General features: G+C 34.1%; 1 protein-coding gene across 2 annotated transcripts in view; it reads left to right on the top strand.

The window, feature by feature from the left end:
* The window catches only part of MED13 (mediator complex subunit 13), a 92,214-nt gene that overhangs the window by 48,359 nt on the left and 23,686 nt on the right, over positions 1 to 20,169 (top strand). For both annotated transcript variants that reach the window (XM_057714334.1, XM_057714333.1), the window contains exons 10-17: positions 2,593 to 2,806; positions 3,814 to 3,895; positions 6,629 to 6,750; positions 8,340 to 8,430; positions 8,563 to 8,777; positions 9,061 to 9,257; positions 9,990 to 10,906; positions 18,070 to 18,231. In XM_057714334.1, the coding sequence (XP_057570317.1) occupies positions 2,593 to 2,806; positions 3,814 to 3,895; positions 6,629 to 6,750; positions 8,340 to 8,430; positions 8,563 to 8,777; positions 9,061 to 9,257; positions 9,990 to 10,906; positions 18,070 to 18,231 (2,000 nt within the window). The remainder of the gene's footprint in view (positions 1 to 2,592; positions 2,807 to 3,813; positions 3,896 to 6,628; positions 6,751 to 8,339; positions 8,431 to 8,562; positions 8,778 to 9,060; positions 9,258 to 9,989; positions 10,907 to 18,069; positions 18,232 to 20,169) is intronic.

Here is a 20,169-nt window from a genome sequence, read left to right as displayed (position 1 = left end):
GTTGTCTTTAGGTATTGCATTTGGTTTACTCATTTTTATTCTTAATAGAGCCATGTGCAGTAGGGTTTTTCCTTTTAATGTTACTGCCCACTAGCTTAACAACTACTTATATAAACAGTGTGGCAGTTTTTATGCTTCTGTTAGAGGACAACTTAATATGAAAAACAGTTGTTTTATTCACCTCAACACAGAGTAGTCTTTCAGGTTAGTGACTGGGGGTGAGGGGAGTAGGTTCTTATACTTTTCCTCTATGAATAGTTATGTGAATTTGCATACTTAAAATCTTTCCAGCCCTAACTCTGCCACCATGTGACCATTTCTTTCAACATAATTTTCATATGAAAGTCAGAGAGCACACCCGCTGGTTCCTATTTCATGATGTTATTTTAAGTATTAAATAAAAAATATATATGTCAAAGTAGATGGAAATGCTGTTTTGAAAAAATTTCTTTTGGTATCTGTTAGACAATTCAGGAAACATTTAGGGCCTAATATGGTGAGGTACAAAGCTTCTCTTAAGAAATAAATGCTTATTCATTTATAGAACAGAGAACTATTCTAACAGATAATTGTAGAACATACCCCATTGACAGTTGTATTAGCACTATGTTCCTGTGGAAGAAAGTTTTTGTAGACTTGAGATTTTACTTTGGGATAAATCTGAGGCACACTGAAATAACAGTGACATATGTCGTATTTGATAGCATGTTTAGAAAATGTCAGTTTTTCTTTTGATGACCTCTGTTTCAACCTTAGTTTATAGGGTATAGAGTGCTTCTAGTGCTGGACATTGGTGAAGAGATTAACAAGATATGATATCTCTGTCATGCAAAGAATTTATAAACTAGCAAATGCCTTCATTGATTGCAAATCTTACTTATAATTTTTTGTCTTAATACTCAGGACAGACAAGTAGCAGCAGCAGTGTCACTTTCTAATGGATAAAGATGATTTATTTCAAAGTACGACATACCGTATTTTAGAATTATTAATGCAAATACAGTATCTCAGTCCTGTGTGGCTTTTAGATTTCATGTACTAATTTAGCAAATATTTATTGAGCACCTATTATGTGCCAGGCATTACTCTAGGCATTTGGGATGGTTCAGTAAACACAGACAAGATCCCTGACATTTAGAGGCTTATAGTCTAGTGGGAGTGACAGACAACCATGAACATAAGCAAGTTATATAGTATGTTAAGAGGTACATACTATGGAGGGAAAAATAGAGCAGGGTAAGGGGGATCAATGTTGAGGCAGTGGGCATGTTGCAATTTTAAATAAGATCTTGTAGATAAGGTGACATTTAAAAAAAGACTTAGAGGAAGTGAGGGAGTTGGCCATACAGATGTTTGGAGGAGCGATGCTCCAGACAAAGAGAATAGCCAGGAGCGTGTCTGACCCGTTTGAGGAATATCAAGGGAACCCTTAGAAGAAAAGTAAGAGAGGAAGGAGTAGAATAGTGGAAGATGAGGTTGGAGGGGAAAAGGGGAGACAGATCATGGAAAGCTTTGGTTGGATATTACAAGCACTTTGCTTTTTTACTCAGGATAAAATAGTTATTGCAGGATTCTGAACATTATCTGACTAGAAGCCTGGCTACCATTGTTAGGGCAGCATGGGAATCTCAACTTTGCAAACCATAGAGAACTTGAATTTGGAGTCTAACTGTGTCATATGCAAACCAAAAATGAATCATTTCTCTATTCACACTCACCAAGCACCTTGGTCTTCAGAGATGTAAAAGTCCTGATGATTTCCAGGGTTCTGTGGTGCAGATCAGCTTGTTGTGGCTTCCCTCTCTAAGCCTTAGATTTCACCTTTCTCTAGTCTGTTTCCAATAGTTCATCTTTCTAACTTCAGTGTTGTCTTCTCTCTTGTTCTGTTGTCCTCTATCATTTTATTGGATATTTTAGGAGAGTATAGAGAAACATATTTATCGTTCACCATGTGGAATCAAAAGACTGAAAATTGATTTTCCAATGGGATTAGTAAAAACCTCTGAGATACTTGCGCTGAAACTCCATTTGGCACTGTAAAACATTTTGCTGGAATTATTTATGGTAATAATGTTATTTTCATGAAACAGATCAGGCTCTTAAATTTTTTAAACTTAAAATATATCCATTCATGGCAGTAGGAAAAGGATAATCACTTTCATTGTATAAATGTATAAAGGTGTTAATTGTATAAAAGTAGTGTCTCACTGTATAGCCCACATTTTGAGAGTTCCTGTGCTAGAACAGTTTCGATTTGAATCCCTTTCAAGTGAATGGATTTGGACAAGTTAATGCGCTTGAGGACCTGGAAACAGAGTGGATAACCAAAAGACAGCACATTTTGGTGGAAAGACTATGAGACCAGGATTTTAGCTTCATTTCTCTATTGCTAAATTTGAGACGTCAGTAAATCACATAACCTTTCTATGCCTCAGTTTCTTCATTTGTAAAATGAAGGATTGCAGGTTAGATCATCTGTAAATAATTCTTTTTTTTTAATCTAAAAATTTTATGATACTTAAGTCATTTTGGAAATCTGGTATGTTTTTGTGGAGAATATGATTAATTTTCTAATTTTATTTTTTTATGCAGGTTAATGGTGCAATGTAAGAAACCTTTAAAAGTTTCTGATGAATTAATGCAGCAATATCAAACTAAAAATCAGTATCTTTCAGCAATAGCATCTGATTCAGAACAAGAACCTAAAATTGATCCATATGCATTTGTTGAAGGAGATGAGGAATTCCTCTTTCCTGATAAGAAAGATAGACAAAATAATGAGAGAGAAGCTGGGAAAAAACACAAGGTGAGTAAGAGAAATCAGAGTACCCCAAAGTGTCACTGATGATTTGTAGCTCTGCATGTACTACCACATTTCTATTTGGAAAAAAAAGATTCATCATTTTAACTTAGAAAAACATTTCTTAAAAATAGGTAAATAGGCACATTGTACAAAATTTAAGAGCTTGTATGGGCTTGAAATTATGGCTGGTCTCTGATAATGAATAGATCTTTATTGTTTATTGTAAAAGTTTTGAGATTGGCGAAAGAGTACAGTAGTTTCTGTTATTTTGAAATCAGGACATTTAGGTAGACGAACTGTTTTGATTCTGTGTTAAAACTATGCTGTAAGTGAATTACCAGTTTTCAAAAATTCAGTAAAATACACATCACTGAGTTTATAAAATACATATTTTGAATATGTGAATCAAGAATTTATAGTGCCCCTGAAAGTAAAATGTTACGTTAGTAAAGTGCAGGATGTACAAATACTTATTTGATTAAAATTTTAAAAATCAAATATTTGAGGATCTGTTAAGCACAGTGTTATCTATTAAAATAAGTTGTCTGCTAGATAAGAATTTTGCCTTAAGTACAAAATTGAAAATTAAAAGCTGTAAAATTGCAAAAAGGATCCAATAATACGTTTAATACAAAGAATTCATTTCACAAAGTTTTATTTAGCCTTACTGTTTGCTAGGTACTTGACATTTTGTTCTTCTGTAAATATAAGAACAGTAGTAACTGGGAAGGCAGTAGGTATTGTAGAAAGAACATGAACTTTGGAATTTGACAGATTTAGGTTGAAATCCCAGCTCCACTACTTATCAGCTGTATTTCCTGGGTTATCTTTAGAACTACTTTTGTCTGCAAGATGAGCGTACTGCTTACTTATATGGGTTAATTGTGAGAGTTATTGATTATGTCTGTAGAACACCCAGCAGAATGCTTGATATATGGCTACTCAATAGTTAGTATATTTTATTATTGGTAAAATATGTATTTCAGTTTAATATGTAATATTGTATGCAGGTAGAAGATGGGCCATCTAGTGTAACAGTGTTATCACATGAAGAAGATGCTATGTCATTGTTTAATCCCTCTATCAAGCAAGGTAAAACTTTTATTTCCTAATCAAAATACTTCATTCCAGGATTGTTACTTCAAAGTAATCTGATGTTGTTGGACTTTGTGTTCCTTTTTGCATAATGCATGTTTCATAGAAAAGGACTTATCTTAAAATGATGGGTGTATTGTTTATCTTGTACTGGGAGAAGCAAGTTTAGGTGTAGAAATTCTGCTTTGAATTGTTGGAATTTCTTTCCTTTTTTAACAAATAAAAATAATTCTCATCTATAAAATAAGGAGATAGGATAAGATCATCACCTAATAAGATCCCTCTCAGATCTAAAAACTCAATTTATGAATTAGACTTTACTGTAATTTGGTTGTCCTTTTCTCCCCTCTCCCAAAGTTAGAACTGTTGCCGAGGTCATTAACTTAATAAATATTTGTTAAGCACATGTTATTTGTAGGCACTGTTCTCGGCACTGGAGATACAATGATGAAGACTCCACTTTGAAAGTGTCTGACTTGTGCTCCTTGTGACTAGAATAGAGAGACATGATATATTAGTTCTTTTACAAGATCTATTTAACTTTTGATGGAGGCAAAGGAAGTTGTCCTTTGGTATGTGTTTTTTGGGACGAAGTTTTGTTTTAGTATTTGGAATAAATAGGGAGGGTCAGTCAGGCTCTGTGCAACCAAAAACAGGAATAAGAAAAAAGTATTCGAATAAGGAAGAGATGGTCTTTCATGAAATAAATTTAGTGGTTAATGGTTCTAAGTTGATTGGTGAGTTAACATTTGGGCCTATTTACCTACCTTTAGCCTATTTACCCACCCTGGGATATAGGGAATATGTAATTGTCCCTGTGGTATGGCTTTCTCAAAATGTGGACCATCTGCCACATTCTGGAGCATCTTTTGAGGTGAAACTTGGAAATCTTGATTTTTAATAAGTATCCTAGATGATTTTTACACACTCTAAAATTTCAGAATTATTGCTTTGGTGAATCTTTAGGACCAATATGCAGAGGCACTTGGAAAGTGACTTTCATCTTTCTGAAAGGGAGGGCTATTTCAAGTCATTTAACCATCCTGAGGATGCTTTGGAATGTTTATACACCAAACTTTTTTTTTTCTTGTGTGGGAATATAAGAGGAATTTAACTTTCATTTGTATTTTTATTTTTTTCTAAAGTAGTCATACATTTTTTTCTCTAAAACTGGGGAAAGAAAGCAAAAAGGAAAATAAAATTTTAGAACTGAAATGAAATTTAAGCGGTACTTAAGTGAGCACCTAAGTGCCTGGCACTGGGCATAAGTGCTTTATCTACACTCTATCACATTTAATTCTTGTTGTACTGTTAGTGTTGGAGTTGGGATTCAAGTTAATAGTCTGTTACTGGGAGGAAGGGTGGAGGAAAGGGATAGTTAGGGAGTTTGGGATTGACCTGTACACACTGCTGTATTTAAAAAGGATAACCAACAAGTACCTTCGGTATAGCACAGAGAACTCTGCCCCATGTTATGTGGCAGCCTAGGTGGGAGAGGAGTCAAGGGGAGAATGGATACATGCATATGTATGGCTGAGTCGCTTTGCTGTACACCTGAAACTATCACAACACTCCTAGTCGGATATACTCCAATATAAAATAAAAAGTTTAAAAAAAAGAAAAAAAAAGGAAAAAGGATTATCCATTCCATGTGAGAAAGGAAGCCAAAAGCTCATAAAACATGGTTTATATACAAACAACAACAACAACAACAACACAACTTACGTTTACCAAAAGGGAAAGATGTGGGGAAGGGATAAATTAAGAGGTTGGGATTAAGAAGTCAAAACTATTACATATAAGTTAGATAATCAAAAAGGACCTAAGTATACCAAGGTAGCTCTGCTCAGCCCTCTGTAATAACCTATAAGGGAAAAGAATCCAAAGATGAATAGTTATATGTGTATGTATAAATGAAAAGATTCTCTACCCCTACAACAAACAAACATACAAACAAAACAACAAATTAGGACTTCCCTGGTGATTCAGTGGTTAAGAATCCATCTGCCAGTGCAGGGGGCACGGGTTCAATCCCTGGTCTGGGAAGATCCCCATGCCACGGAGCACCTAAACCTGTGCGCCACAACTGCTGAGCCTGCACTCTAGAGCCTGCAAGCCAAAGCTGCTGAGCCTGGGTCCCACAACTACTGAAAGCCTCCCACTGAGAGCCCATGCTCTGCAACAAGAGAAGCCACTGCACTGAGAAGCTCTCACACCCCAGCGAAGAGTAGCCCCCGCTCGCTGCAACTAGAGAAAGCCTGCTCACAGCAACAAAGACCCAACGCAACCAATAAATAAATAAATACATTTATTAAAAAACAAGAACAACAACATATTAATAGTTTGTCTGACTCAAGAGCCAGAGAACTTAATTATTCTGTGCTTCCTTTATATTTCAGGAAGATAGAAAAATTAAATGTGTGTGTGTTTAATTCTGTTGTCCTGATAGTGTTTATATTTTTATTTGACATCTTAATGTAGATTACTTAGCTGTGTTATGGATTACATAGCCTTTGGTGAGCTTCCTGGGGAAGGTATCACCATATATTTACAACTTTATTTCTGTGAAAAACAAAAAAAAAAGAGTCTAAATTTTAAACAAATCACAATTTCTTAGTGCATGACACCCTTATAAATTTGAAGTTTTATGTCTAGCTTAAATAAATAGAATAATACTTATTTGGTCAGTAGTAGAATTTTTTATTTTGTTTTTCCGATTGACATATGTAGATGCTCCACGCCCTACTAGTCATGCTCGTCCTCCATCAACCAGTTTGATTTATGACTCAGACCTGGCTGTATCTTACACTGACCTTGATAATCTTTTTAATTCTGATGAAGATGAACTGACAGTGAGTATCCTATTAATGATTACAGTTATAATTTGTTTTCCTTGATTTTATGTGTTTATTTTTCAGAAGTGATATGTGACTTGAATACTGTGTTTTAGCCCTGAGCAATAGAAAGTATTTTGGAATAAAATGTCTTTAATTGGTGTTCTATTTTAACCTCATGTTTGAGCTCTTGTTTTGTTTTTGGTGTTTTTGGCCGCACCATGAGGCTCTCAGGAGTGAAAGTGCAGAGTCCTAACCACTGGACCACCAGGGAATTCCCTGAGCATTCTTGACATAATGTTAACTATAAACTTTGAGGGTTTTCTTTATTTTTTGTTTGAAGGACACGTATAATTAAGCTTAATTTGAGCTCTGCCATGTGTTCTTTTTCTGCAGTCCTTAAGAAGCAGAATTATTTACCTAATTTTTGATCCTCTAGTTTTAGAAATGACCCAAGAATTGTCACAATTAGAGAATAATAAGTAATTAACATTAAAATTATATGCCTTGTCAATTTATTAAGGAATACCACTTCTTTTGAATTTGTTTGCATCACAGCCATTATTATAAGACATCAACATACTGTAATAATGAAAGAGGAAGAAAAAGTAATATTTAATCTTTAAAACACATTTGCAGGAAAAAGGTAAAGATAAAAGAAATTAAAGCTTAAAATGAGATTCCCTAGAATATCAAATCTCTGGCAAAGTAATGAATTGGGTGCTGTATTATAAAAGGGAATTCCTTTTTCATCTGTGACATAAAGCAGATATCACTATACATAAACTTTTACTCTACATGCCATAATATAGTATATTTTAGGTAAATGTATCCCTGAATACTTTGATACCTTCTCTCTCTACCATTCATGTATCATCAGTGGCTCTTCTGAGGTCAAAGGTTGTAATCACAGCTCAGTCTACATATCTAAGACAAAGTGGCTAACAGGAGACAAGGAACCAAGTTGTCAGCTCTAACAACACTGATGAAAGATTAGAGATTCTAAAACTTGTTTTGTTCTATGTATTAAAACTTACCTTTAGTTAGGGATCCTGCTGCTTTGTCGTTTGAGATCTTTCTGAAGTTTTGCTTAGTTTTACCTGTTGTAGCGTTTTTGCAGGGGCAGGAAGATTATGAAGCAAGGTAAAGGTGTAAATAAGAATTTGGAGGGGTGAGTGATTATACAGGAATCTTTAATGTCTTTTATGTAAAGGGACAAATGCTTTATGAGTATCTTTTACTAAGAGGCAATTCTGATGTTAGAAACTTCTTGTAGGTTTTCTTACTATATATTATTTTTTAAAATTTTAATAGGTTTTAAGTGGTAGGTTGTTCTATGTATTTTGAAAATATTGGTCGTTTTCTTGAAAGAACTTTTTCCTCTGTTATTTGGAGCATTATCAAATCAGTAGAAAAAACTAATCTGGGTTATTGATTACTTAAAATGTGTTTTATGTCTTTAAATTGTTTTATATCTTTAAATTGTATGTAGTATATATTTGGCTCTGGCACAAATGGGCTCTACTTTCAAGTTACATCTGAATGATTCCTATCTTGATCACATTGGATTTAAATTTCAGAGAAATGTGTGTGTGTGTTTTTAACAGCCTGGATCTAAAAAATCGGCGAATGGATCAGATGATAAATCCAGCTGCAAGGAATCAAAGACAGGAAATCTGGATCCATTATCTTGCATAAGTAAGCTTCCCAAATCTGTGTCCCAGATAAATCTGCAAACTTAATCTCAGCAAAGTTCCCCCCAGCTTTGTTTTAAACACAGAGTAACTTCTTGTTAGTCTTTTGTTAAAATGTGTGTTTTATTAAATATAGGCACTGCAGATCTTCATAAAATGTATCCTACACCACCATCGTTGGAACAGCATATTATGGGATTTTCCCCAATGAATATGAATAATAAAGAATATGGCAGTATGGATACAACACCCGGAGGGACTGTTCTAGAAGGAAATAGTTCTAGTATAGGAGCACAGTTCAAAATTGAGGTTGATGAAGGATTCTGTAGCCCAAAACCTTCTGAAATTAAAGTAAGTATTTTATTTTTCTAGTAGTGAAAAATAAATTCACTACCTATGTTTTTATATAGAATTAGTTTATTGCTATATTCAAAAATGCTTTCATAGTGACTCTAGTTTTGTAGTTAACAAATCTGAATTATGGTGACACTATTAAGAATGCATTTCAGAAAAGAGTAGAATTACATTTACATTGTATTATTTTGTTTAAAGAAAGGAAAAAAATGCTAGAGTCAATTTGGTTTTTTTTCCCTTGGAAGATAAGATGCTGAAAGTCATGGTCTTTATATTGTAGGATTTTTCTTATGTCTATAAGCCTGAAAATTGTCAAGTTCTAGTGGGATGTTCCATGTTTGCACCTCTAAAAACTCTACCAAGCCAGTGTCTGCCTCCTATCAAATTGCCAGAAGAGTGTATTTACCGTCAGAGTTGGACTGTTGGAAAATTGGAATTGCTTCCTTCAGGGCCTACAATGCCATTCATCAAAGAGGGGTATGATTTAAATTTATAATATTGCTATAGTGTATGAATGCTTATATAGCTTTAATTTTTTTCATAGAAGCACTTAGTATGTTGGTACCTGCAAAAAAGATACTGGTTTTTGAAAATTCTAAAAATCATTTTCTGATTAATACGTTATAATGGTGTTTGTTTGGTATGGTTAACATATTGGAACACTTAAGACCAATAAACTTTGTCTTTGGAAGCACCTTTTATTTTGGTCTAAAATTCTAATCACTGTCATTTGTACATTTGTCATATTTCACACACTTTTTATATTGAAGTATCTCTGAAATTGGGGTGTCTTATAATTGGTAACATCTTAAAATTGCAGTGTCCTTTTTTACAGGTAAACATCTCTAAAATCGGGTTGTTGTTTTTTTTTTAAACAATCAGTGGCATTTTAGAATCAGTGAAATATGGGTATTTGTAGTATAAGAAATGTAGAGATAGTAATTGCAGATGTCTAGGTATGGAAGAGTGTATACAAACTTTATTTATAATGGAACCTGGTTAGTTGGGTCTCACCCCACAACAATCACCTAGAGTGAATATATTAACCAAAAATAGATTTTAATTGTACTCTAATTTTTTCACTCGTATTTTCATAAATTTCAGTGTTACTGAAAAATATTTGGGACAGTTTTAGTTGTATTTCACATTACTAATATAATATGTTCATTTATATATGTTTTTGATTTTCTTTTGCGCTGGTGACACTAGTGATGGAAGTACTATGGATCAAGAATATGGCCCTGCTTATACACCTCAAACTCATACTTCTTTTGGGATGCCTCCAAGCAGTGCACCTCCTAGTAACAGTGGAGCAGGAATTCTTCCTTCTCCGTCTACCCCTAGGTTTCCGACTCCAAGGACTCCAAGGACTCCAAGGACTCCTCGTGGAGCTGGTGGACCAGCTAGTGCTCAAGGTTCAGTCAAATATGAAAATTCAGACTTATATTCACCAGCTTCCACCCCATCCACGTGCAGACCCCTTAATTCTGTTGAACCTGCAACTGTTCCTTCCATCCCTGAAGCACACAGTCTTTATGTAAACCTCATTCTTTCAGAATCAGTTATGAATTTGTTTAAAGACTGTAACTTTGATAGTTGCTGTATCTGTGTCTGCAACATGAATATCAAGGGTGCCGATGTTGGAGTTTACATTCCAGATCCAACGCAGGAAGCACAGTATAGGTGTACCTGTGGTTTCAGTGCTGTCATGAACAGAAAATTTGGAAACAATTCAGGATTATTTCTTGAAGATGAACTGGATATCATAGGACGCAACACAGAATGTGGCAAAGAAGCAGAAAAACGTTTTGAAGCTCTCAGGGCTACTTCTGCTGAACATGTTAATGGAGGACTAAAGGAATCTGAAAAATTGCCTGATGAGTTGATACTATTGCTACAAGATCAGTGCACTAATTTATTTTCACCTTTTGGAGCTGCAGACCAAGATCCTTTTCCCAAAATTGGTATAACTAACAGTTGGGTACGTGTTGAAGAGCGGGACTGTTGCAATGACTGCTACCTTGCATTAGAACATGGGCGTCAGTTCATGGATAACATGTCAGGAGGAAAAGTTGATGAAGCACTTGTGAAAAGTTCATGCTTACACCCCTGGTCCAAAAGAAATGGTAAGTATGCTAATAGAATAGTGTTTCTCTTTTATTTTCCTTTAGTTATATGACTTTTCTTTCTTAGGAGACGATATTAAAGGCAGTTTCCCATGTAGCTGATAGAGACACTTAAATTTGGACTTAAAACTGCTTTAAGAATGACATTTTTAAAGGGAGAATTTCCTAGCAGTTTAGTTTAATTTCACCAACGGAAGGATGGTTATTAGAAGTCTGTAGTTATGTACTCGTGTAGGAGTATAAAAGGTACTTCGCACATGCTAATTAGCAGAAAATTGCTAGTTGTCTGCTTTATTCAACATTCTATCACTCATTAAATATTTATTGAGCAACTAGTTTGTGCCAGGCACTGTTCTTCTATAAAGTACAGTATTAAACAAACATATTTGCTGCCCTATAAGGTTCAAAATAACAAAATAAACAAAAAGATAAGTAATTATATGATATCAGCTAGTGACAAGTGCTTTGAAGGAAAAGCAGGGTAAAGGAGTGGAAAAAGACAAGAATGTGCTACTTTAGATGTATGTTTAGAGAAGACGTTACTGAGGGAGAGCATTTGAGCAAAGACCTAAATAGAGTGGGGAAATGTGAGCTGTGTGGCTAACCAAGAGAATAGTGTTTTCAGGTGAGGGAGTAGTGTGCTTAATATGTTTGAGAAACAGTAAGGAGACACTGTTGCTGGAATGAATTGGGTGATGGGGAGACTGGTAGCAGTTGGTAGGGTCTTATGTACCATGTAAGTAAGGCCTTTGTAATTTATTCTAAGAGTGATGGGAAGCTATAGGACAGTTTTGAGCAGAGAAGTAACATGATCCTTTTACTGTTTATTTTTTTTTAAAGATCCCTCTAGCTATTGTGTTGTGTGTGGTGAAGGTGAGCGCAGATGCAGATAGATCAGTTAGGAGGCAGTTATAGTAGGTCAGGTGAAACATGATAGTACCTTAGACAAGATAGGAAGCAATAGAGATGTGAGTAGTAGGTTCTAGGCATATTTGGAAAATAGAACCTACAGGATTTGCTGATGTAAGGAAAGATGAGGCATCAAGGATAGCTTGAGCAACTGGATGAATGATGGTGCTAATTAGAGAGGAGGGGAACAATTGGGGGAGAAGGTCAAGTACACATTTGGAGAAAGGAGTTTTAATTTCAGAGGAGCAGTTGGGGCTAGAGGTTAAAAAATTTTACATGTGAGTTATCAGTATTTTAAACTTTGGAGATGGATGAAAAAACCTAGAGAGTGACTGTAGATAGAGAAGTCCAAGGATGGAACTGACATTTAGAGATGGGAAAGAAGAGGAGGATCCAGGACAGGAAACTAAGGAGTTAGGAAGAAAACCAAGAGAGTATGGTGTCCTGGAAGCCAAGTATAGGAAATGTTTGAAGAAAGAGAAGAATGATCATCAGTGTCAGATACCTGTGTGTAATTATAAAGATATAATGAGTTATTCATATGAATTGCTTAATACAGTACTTGGCACATAGTAATTACTGAATTTATATAAGCTGCCATTATTAAAGTCATCAATTAGTTTTTTTTTTTTTTTTCAGGCATAACCATTGGGAAACTTATACTTTTAAAAAGATGTCTCAGTATACCACTGAGTAACTTTTCTGACTTTTGGTAATTATGCAGAAAGTTAGCCTTTCTTCAAAATGTGGTTTTGGTTAAGAATTTATATTCTCAGGTGATATGTGCCATTTAATAACTTTGATTTGGTTCCTATGTCATTTGCTAATCCAGCCATTTTTTGACACATGTGCAAAACAAGTGCTTGGTATTCTGGGAGATATGCAGATATCCTATATTTAAATTGCTTATAGACTACTTGGAGAACTAAAACTGTAATGCAGGGTTGAGGTAAAAATACACCAAATGCCCACTGACAGGAGAATGGATAATAATTATGGTAGTACAGGTGGAATTTTACATAAGCTCTGAAAATGAATAAAAATATTATAGCAAGTAGACGAATCTTAGTAAAAGTATTGAGGGAAGGGAGAAAGAACAAGCCCCAAAAGATTTTATATAGTGAAATATTTTTTTATGAAATTCTAAAATAGGCAAAACTAAATTATTTTTTAGATACACATAAAATTCAGGAGAGTGGGTAATTCTTAAAAGTTGAGGGATAGGATAGGGAGAAGCAGTTAATAAGATTGGGTAATATTCTACTTCTTGGGCCGTGAGATCATAGTTGTTCATAATATTATTATTAAGAAAATTTGTGAATAAGATAGGGCTATGCATGGACCAGTGGTTAAATTTTGTTCATGATATAGTTTGATGATTCACCAGACTCACTATACTTAACGGTCAAATTTTTAAAGCAAAAGGTATAAATAAAAGTCATAGATTTTCAAAGAAAGGGCAGGATTATTTTTACCAATAGATAGGAGTTAAGAACATAGACTGTGGAACCGACTACTTGGGTTTGAAACATGGCTCCATCACTCTATGCTATGACCTTGGGCAAGTTATTTAACCTCTGTATCAATTTCTTGAGATAGTCTCAATAATAGTATTTACCTCATACAAGTTGAGAGGATCAAATGAGCTAATACATATAAAACAGAGACCAGTACCTGGCACAAAGTACTCAAATATTAGCAGCAGCAGCAGTAGTAATAATAGCAGCAGCAGTAGCATTAGTGGTATTCCAAATATTTGTAACTGTGTGTATGGTGACAGATGTTAACTGGACTTACTGTGGTGATCATTTTGCAATTTATACAAATAAGAAATCATAACTTGTACACCTGAAATGAATGTTATGTCAGTTATAGCTCAAAAAAAAAACAACCCAACTTATTTGCCAAGTTATAGAAAATATTGAGTTGTTACCTTGTGTGCATTTTTTTGTTTAACAGTAAAGATTGATGTAAACAGATAACTGCAACCATAAAGATAAATTTTGTCCTAAGAACTTATATTGAGAAAGTAATTCAAAACAAACAAAAATCTTTTTATATTGCAATTTAAAATTTCAATATAAAAACAAATAATGCTATAAAACCTAAATGTGCCATATTGGAATACTTTCTCATTAAGTTATAACTGCTTCATAAAATAGTACAAGCTCCTGTATTGGGATCTTTCCCTGATTGTTTCCTCTGCCTGGGACACTGTTCTTCCAGGTATTTACATGGAACTCTCTTATCTCTCTAAATTTTGTCAGAAGTCATCTTCTCAGAGTAAAATTGCAAACTCCTCTTTATCTTCTTGTAGTGTTGGCTTATTACCTTCTAACATACTGTATAATTTATTGATTGTTATTTCTCACTCCTTTAAGTTCACCCTATGTAAGTTCTGTGTAAGAGAAAGGGTTTTTATCGATTTTATTTGTTGTTATGTCCAAATACCTGGAACAATGCCTGGCATATAGTAGATGTCCAAGATGTTGAAATATTTGTTTGAAGAAATTAAAAGTCTACCGACTGTAGTTTGTATAATTTAGTGGTAATGTTTATTTTTCTCAAGATAGAAAAAGCTTTGTTCTAATTATAAAAAATATATACTTGCTGAAAAGAAAGTTAAGAATCTAAACAATACAGAAAAGTAGAAGTAAAAATGGCCCCGTATTTTTGCCCATCCCCATCATTACACCACTCCATGATCACTCATTTTTTTTTTTTTCAGGCCCAGGGCAGAGGTTTTATTATTCAGCCTTTTTTTTTTTTTTTTTTTTTTTAATTTTATTTATTTATTTATTATTTCTTGGGGGGGTACACCAAGTTCAATCATCTGTTTTTATACACATATCCCCGTATTCCCTCCCTCCCTCATGATCACTCATTTTTAAGCAAATATATTGATATACCATACAGTTCATCCATTTAAAGTGTACAATTGAATAGTCTTTAGTTTTCACAGAGTTGTGTAGCCATCACCACAGTCAATTTTAGAACATTTTCATCATCCCCAAAAGGAATCCCATATTTATTAGCAATTACCCTCCGTTTTCTTCCAACCACTCCCTCCCAGCACTAGGCAATCACCAGTCTACTTTCTGTCTCTGTAGATTTGCCTCTTTTATACATTTCATATAAATAAAATCATACCCTATATGGTCTTTAGTGACTGACTTCTTTTTCTTAACATGTTTTCAAGGTTCATCCATGTTGTAGCATGTTAGTACTTCACTCATTTTTATTGTCAAATAATATTGCATTTATAAGCATACCACATTTTATTTACCCATTCATCTGTTGATGGACATTTGGATTGTTTCCACTCTTTGGCTGATATGAATAATGGTACTATGAACATTTGTGTACAAGTTTTTTGTAAACATATGGTTTTATTACTTTTGGATGGACTTGATAACTCTGTTTTATCTTTTGAGGAACTGCCAGACTGTTTTCTAAAGCAGCTGTGCCATTTTACATTCCCATCAGCAATGTGTGAGGGTTCCACTTTTTCCACATCCTCATTAACATTTGTCCTTATGTGTTTTATTATTATTATAATCATCTTATTGGGTTGTGAAGTATTATCTCGTGTTGTTGGTTTTTTGGTTTTTTCTTTTTAAATTGGCTGCATTGGGTCTTAGTAGCTGTGTGCTGGCTTGCTGTAGTTGCGGAGAGCGGGGGCTACTCTTGGTTGCAGTGCGTGGGCTTCTTATTGCAGTGGCTTCTCTTGTTGCAGAGCATGGGCTCTAGGCACGCGGGCTTCAGTAGTTACGACATCTGGGCTCAATAGTTGTGGCTCGTGGGGTCTAGAGTGCAGGCTCAGTAGTTGAGGCGCACGGGCTTAGTTGCTCCGCAGCATGTGGGATCTTCCTGGACCAGGGCTCGAACCTGCGTCCCCTGCATTCGCAAGCGATTCTTAACCACTGCGCCACCAGGGAAGCCCCTCTTTGTGGTTTTGATTTGCATTTCCTTAATGACTAATGATGTTGAGCATCTTTTCATGTGCTTATTGCCCATTTATATTTCTTTTTTGGAGAAATGTCTTTTCAGATCCTTTGCCCATTTTTAAATTAGGTTTTTTTGTCTTCTCATTATTGAGTTGTCAGTGTTCTTTGTATCTTCTGGTTACAAGTTCCTTATCAGATTATGATTTGCACATATTTTCTCCTGTTCTCTGGGTTGTCTTTTCACTTTCTTGATGGTATCATTTGAAGCAGAAAAGTTTTTAATTTTGATGAAGTGTTCAGTGTATTATTCTGTTTTGTTTTTTTGTTCCTTTAGTGTCATATCTAAAAAGGCTTTACCTAATCCTAAATCATGAAGACTTCTATGTTTTTTCCTAAGAATTTTATACTTTTAGCACTTATATTTACATCTGTAATGCATTCTGAATTAACTTTTGTACATAATGTAAGGAAGGGGTCCAAATTCATTCTTTTGCATGTGGATATCCAGTTGTCCTAGAACCATTTATTGAAAAGATTATCTTTCCCCATTAAATTGTCCTGACACCTTTGTCAAAAATCAATTGACTGGTAAATGTGAAATTTTATTTCTGGATGTTTACTTCTGTTTTATTGATCTATATAGCTATCCTTCATAATCACTCTTAAAAACTCATTTTATATTCTGAAAACCATTGCTTTCTACCAGATATCAGCATAGAGACCTGGCACTTGTCATAATATACAATTGTATTATTTTTCATGCATTCTCCCCCACAAGATTATAAGATTCCCTAAAGACGTGAATTTACACAGTAAATTATTTACACAGTATTCCCAACAGCTAGCATAATCTCTGACCCATAGTAGGTCTTCATTAAATATATATTTTTAAAGAATGAAAGAGTATTGATGCAAATCTCATTGAATTAAAATCAAACTATAGATTCCTGAGCTTCACTCAGATCAGAATTTCTCAGGATAAGCTCTGCGTGTATGTTTTTTTTAAAGTTCCTCATTTGATTATAATAAACAACCTTAGCCAATGACAACTTTTTCTAGATTTTATGTAAATATTCACATATGAATACACATAGCTCTATATTTGTGTAAAATATCTTCCATAGATAGTTTTAAAACCTCTTTTTTTATTTACAAGTGTATTAGTCATTAGTCCATTTCAAATAGCTCTGTTATCACTTTTAATGACTACATAGTATTCTATTGTGTATATAATAGTTTATTTAAGCATAATAGTTATTAAGCAGTATATCTGAAACTAAATTACTTCTGATTCTGTACACTATTTAGATATAGGGAATTAAAACAAGAAATAATAAGGCGATAATAATAATGAATTAAAGTTTAATGATTTAATGATTTAACAGAGTGCTCAAACAGGTTTAATGATACAACTGAACCATAGTGGAGGGACAGATTACTTATATCAGTAATATTTAATGGTTTTTTAAAAAGCCATTTGACATTTAAGAGTAACGTCTTTCATATCCATTTTGATAGTTTGTCAGAAATGTAGGTCATAATAATTTGATAATCCGTAAATGTGTTGTCTAGGTTTATAAAATATCTGTGGATATTACAACACTTTTTTGCAGTGTGAACAAGTTTATCTGTTACTGTGCAAGTTATATATTTCAGAGTTGTTATAGTCTACTATTTTTCACAAATTAAGCTTTAATCATTGTAACCAGTCTTATCTCTCTGGTCATTTTACCAAAGTGGTGGTAATTAAGGTGCATAGTTTATAACTTATTTCTGTGTGAGGCGGAGTACTTTCTAGTGAGATACCTATAAGCACCAAAAACAACCAAAATAGGGACTTCCCTGGTGGTCCAGTGGTTAAGACTCTGCGCTTCTACTGCGGGGGGGGGGGGGTGGGGGGTGGGTTCTATCCCTGGTCGGAGAACTAAGATCCTGTGTGCTGTACAGCCAAAAAAATAAATGTATTTAAAAAAATAAAACAAAAACAAAAACAAAACCAAAATCAACCAAAATAAATGCAAAAAGGAAGAAATTTATTTGATTAATTTATAAATTGATTAATGAGCTAATGAATGACTTTTTATGAAGATGAGTTACAATAACTTTTTATTATGTCTTTTCTTGGTTTTAAATACCTAGTAAAACCATGTCTACAGATCATTTTAGATAGAACTTAATATAGTTCTCTATACAAGCAGGTGCTTAATCTTGGTAATGAAGACCTGAACTTCCCTAGATGTATTTCTTGTTGTCATAAATTTTTTTGTGTGTTGACAATAGCAATTCTTTTTTTTTAAATGGTTGTAGATGTGAGTATGCAGTGCTCACAGGATATACTTCGAATGCTCCTATCTCTTCAGCCAGTTCTTCAGGATGCTATTCAGAAAAAAAGAACAGTAAGGCCTTGGGGGGTTCAAGGTCCTCTCACTTGGCAACAATTTCATAAAATGGCTGGCCGAGGCTCTTACGGTAAGTAATTTATAGTAATGTGTATTGACTTATTTTATATCAGTTATCAGTTTCTTTGCCCAACTTTAATAAGCACATTTATTTTCCTTAAATGTTTTTGTGGCATATGCCTGACTTAAGGCCAGTGTGGTCAATCTTAGCCTTCCTTGCTTTGAACATTTTCAACATTCATTTTACTGGGTTCTCCAACCCCACTTCAGAAAGAACAGTAAGTAAGATCTGTTTTTACATATTATACTGACCAGGAAGATTTTATGTGAAGAAAGAATCATACTGCCAAGTAAAGACTGAAACACTGCTTTTCTTGTAAGTTACTGTTTTACAAAATTGAATGAAAATTGGGGTAAAAAAAAGAGAGGATAATACTAGTGATAAAGGCCCCAAGGTCTTCATTTAAAAAAACAAAACAAAACAAACAAATTTGCCAGTTGTGACAAGAGTAGCAAATGAATACTCTCAATATGGTACACAGTAGATTTATGGTCAACTGTAGTGGAAGGAACATTCAAAATGCTTGAATTATCTGTTTAAGATTGTCTCTGAAAGGTGGAATCAAATTGGAACTTTTAAAATATATTTGGAATAATAGTTCTTAATATTGAAATCCTTTACTTTTTTGCATGGTTTTAGAATGCATTATGTACAGAAGTAGTAGATTTGCTCATATTTTCCTTTTCCTCCTTTTGTTAATGGCTAAATAATGTAAATTTCATTTTAAAAACACTAGCTATTCAGTGAAAAATGCAGTTTAATTATAGTATTTTTAAATTTTTTTTCTACTTTTTAAAAATAATTTTATTGAATTATATTTGATTTACAATGTTGTGTTAGTTTCAGGTGTATAGCAAAGTGATTCAGTTATACATATACATATATTAATTCCTTTTTAGTTTCTTTTCTCATATAGGTCATTGCAGAATATTGAGTAGGGCTCCCTGGGCTATACAGTAGTCCTTGTTGGCTGTCTGTCTTGTATATAGTAGTGTGTGTATGTTCATCCTGAAGTCCTGATTTATCCCTCCCCCCATGTTTCCCCTTTGGTACCCGTAAGTTTGTTTTTCATATCTGTAAGTCTGTTTCTGTTTTGTGAATTAAGTTCATTTGTATCTATTTTTTAAAATTCCACATGAGTGATATCATGTGATATTTGTCTCTTTCTGACTTACTTCACTTAGTATGATAATCTCTGGGTCCATCCATGTTGCTGCAAATGGTATTATTTCATTCTTTTTTAATGGCTGAGTAATACTCCATCGTATATATGTACCCATCTATATCCATTCCTTTGTCAATGGACATTTAGGTTGCTTCCATGTCCTGGCTATTGTAAATAGTGCTGCAATGAACATTATGTTACATGTTTCTTTTTGGGTTATGGTTTTCTTCAGATATATGCCCAGGAGTGGGATTAGCTGGATCATATGGTAGTTCTATTTTAAGTTTTTTAAGGAACCTCCATACTGTTCTCTGTAGTGGCTATACCAATTTATATTCCCACCAATAGTGTAGGAGGGTTCCCTTTTCTCCACACCTTCTCCAGCATTTATTGTTATAGTATTTTTACATTCTTTTTAAAGCCAAAATAGTAGACACACAGAGTTCTGCACCTTACTGCTCAGTACATATGGAACTATTTTTTTTAAGGCCACATATATTCCATTATTCTTTACATATGATGTTATTATACCAGTCTACTGTTAATGGAATTATACAGTTATTTGCATCATTATCATTACAACCACTCTATAATGCACACAATCCCTGGCTTAAAGCATGTGTACATTAAAAGAAAAAAAATATTGCCAAATTGCTCCCTACGATAGCAATTTAAACAGCAATAAAATGCCTGTTTCCCCAAACCCTTGCCAGTAGGGTGCTGAGTAGATGGGAGAAAATGATTTGTTTCATTGTAGTTTGAGAGGTAGACTCGTATAGACT

The sequence above is a fragment of the Hippopotamus amphibius genome, chromosome 17, assembly GCF_030028045.1.
Source record: "Hippopotamus amphibius kiboko isolate mHipAmp2 chromosome 17, mHipAmp2.hap2, whole genome shotgun sequence".
In the NCBI taxonomy this organism is placed as follows: Eukaryota; Metazoa; Chordata; class Mammalia; order Artiodactyla; family Hippopotamidae; genus Hippopotamus; species Hippopotamus amphibius.
Note: the sequence above shows the minus strand (reverse complement) of the source record. Positions and strands in the feature narration are given on the sequence as shown.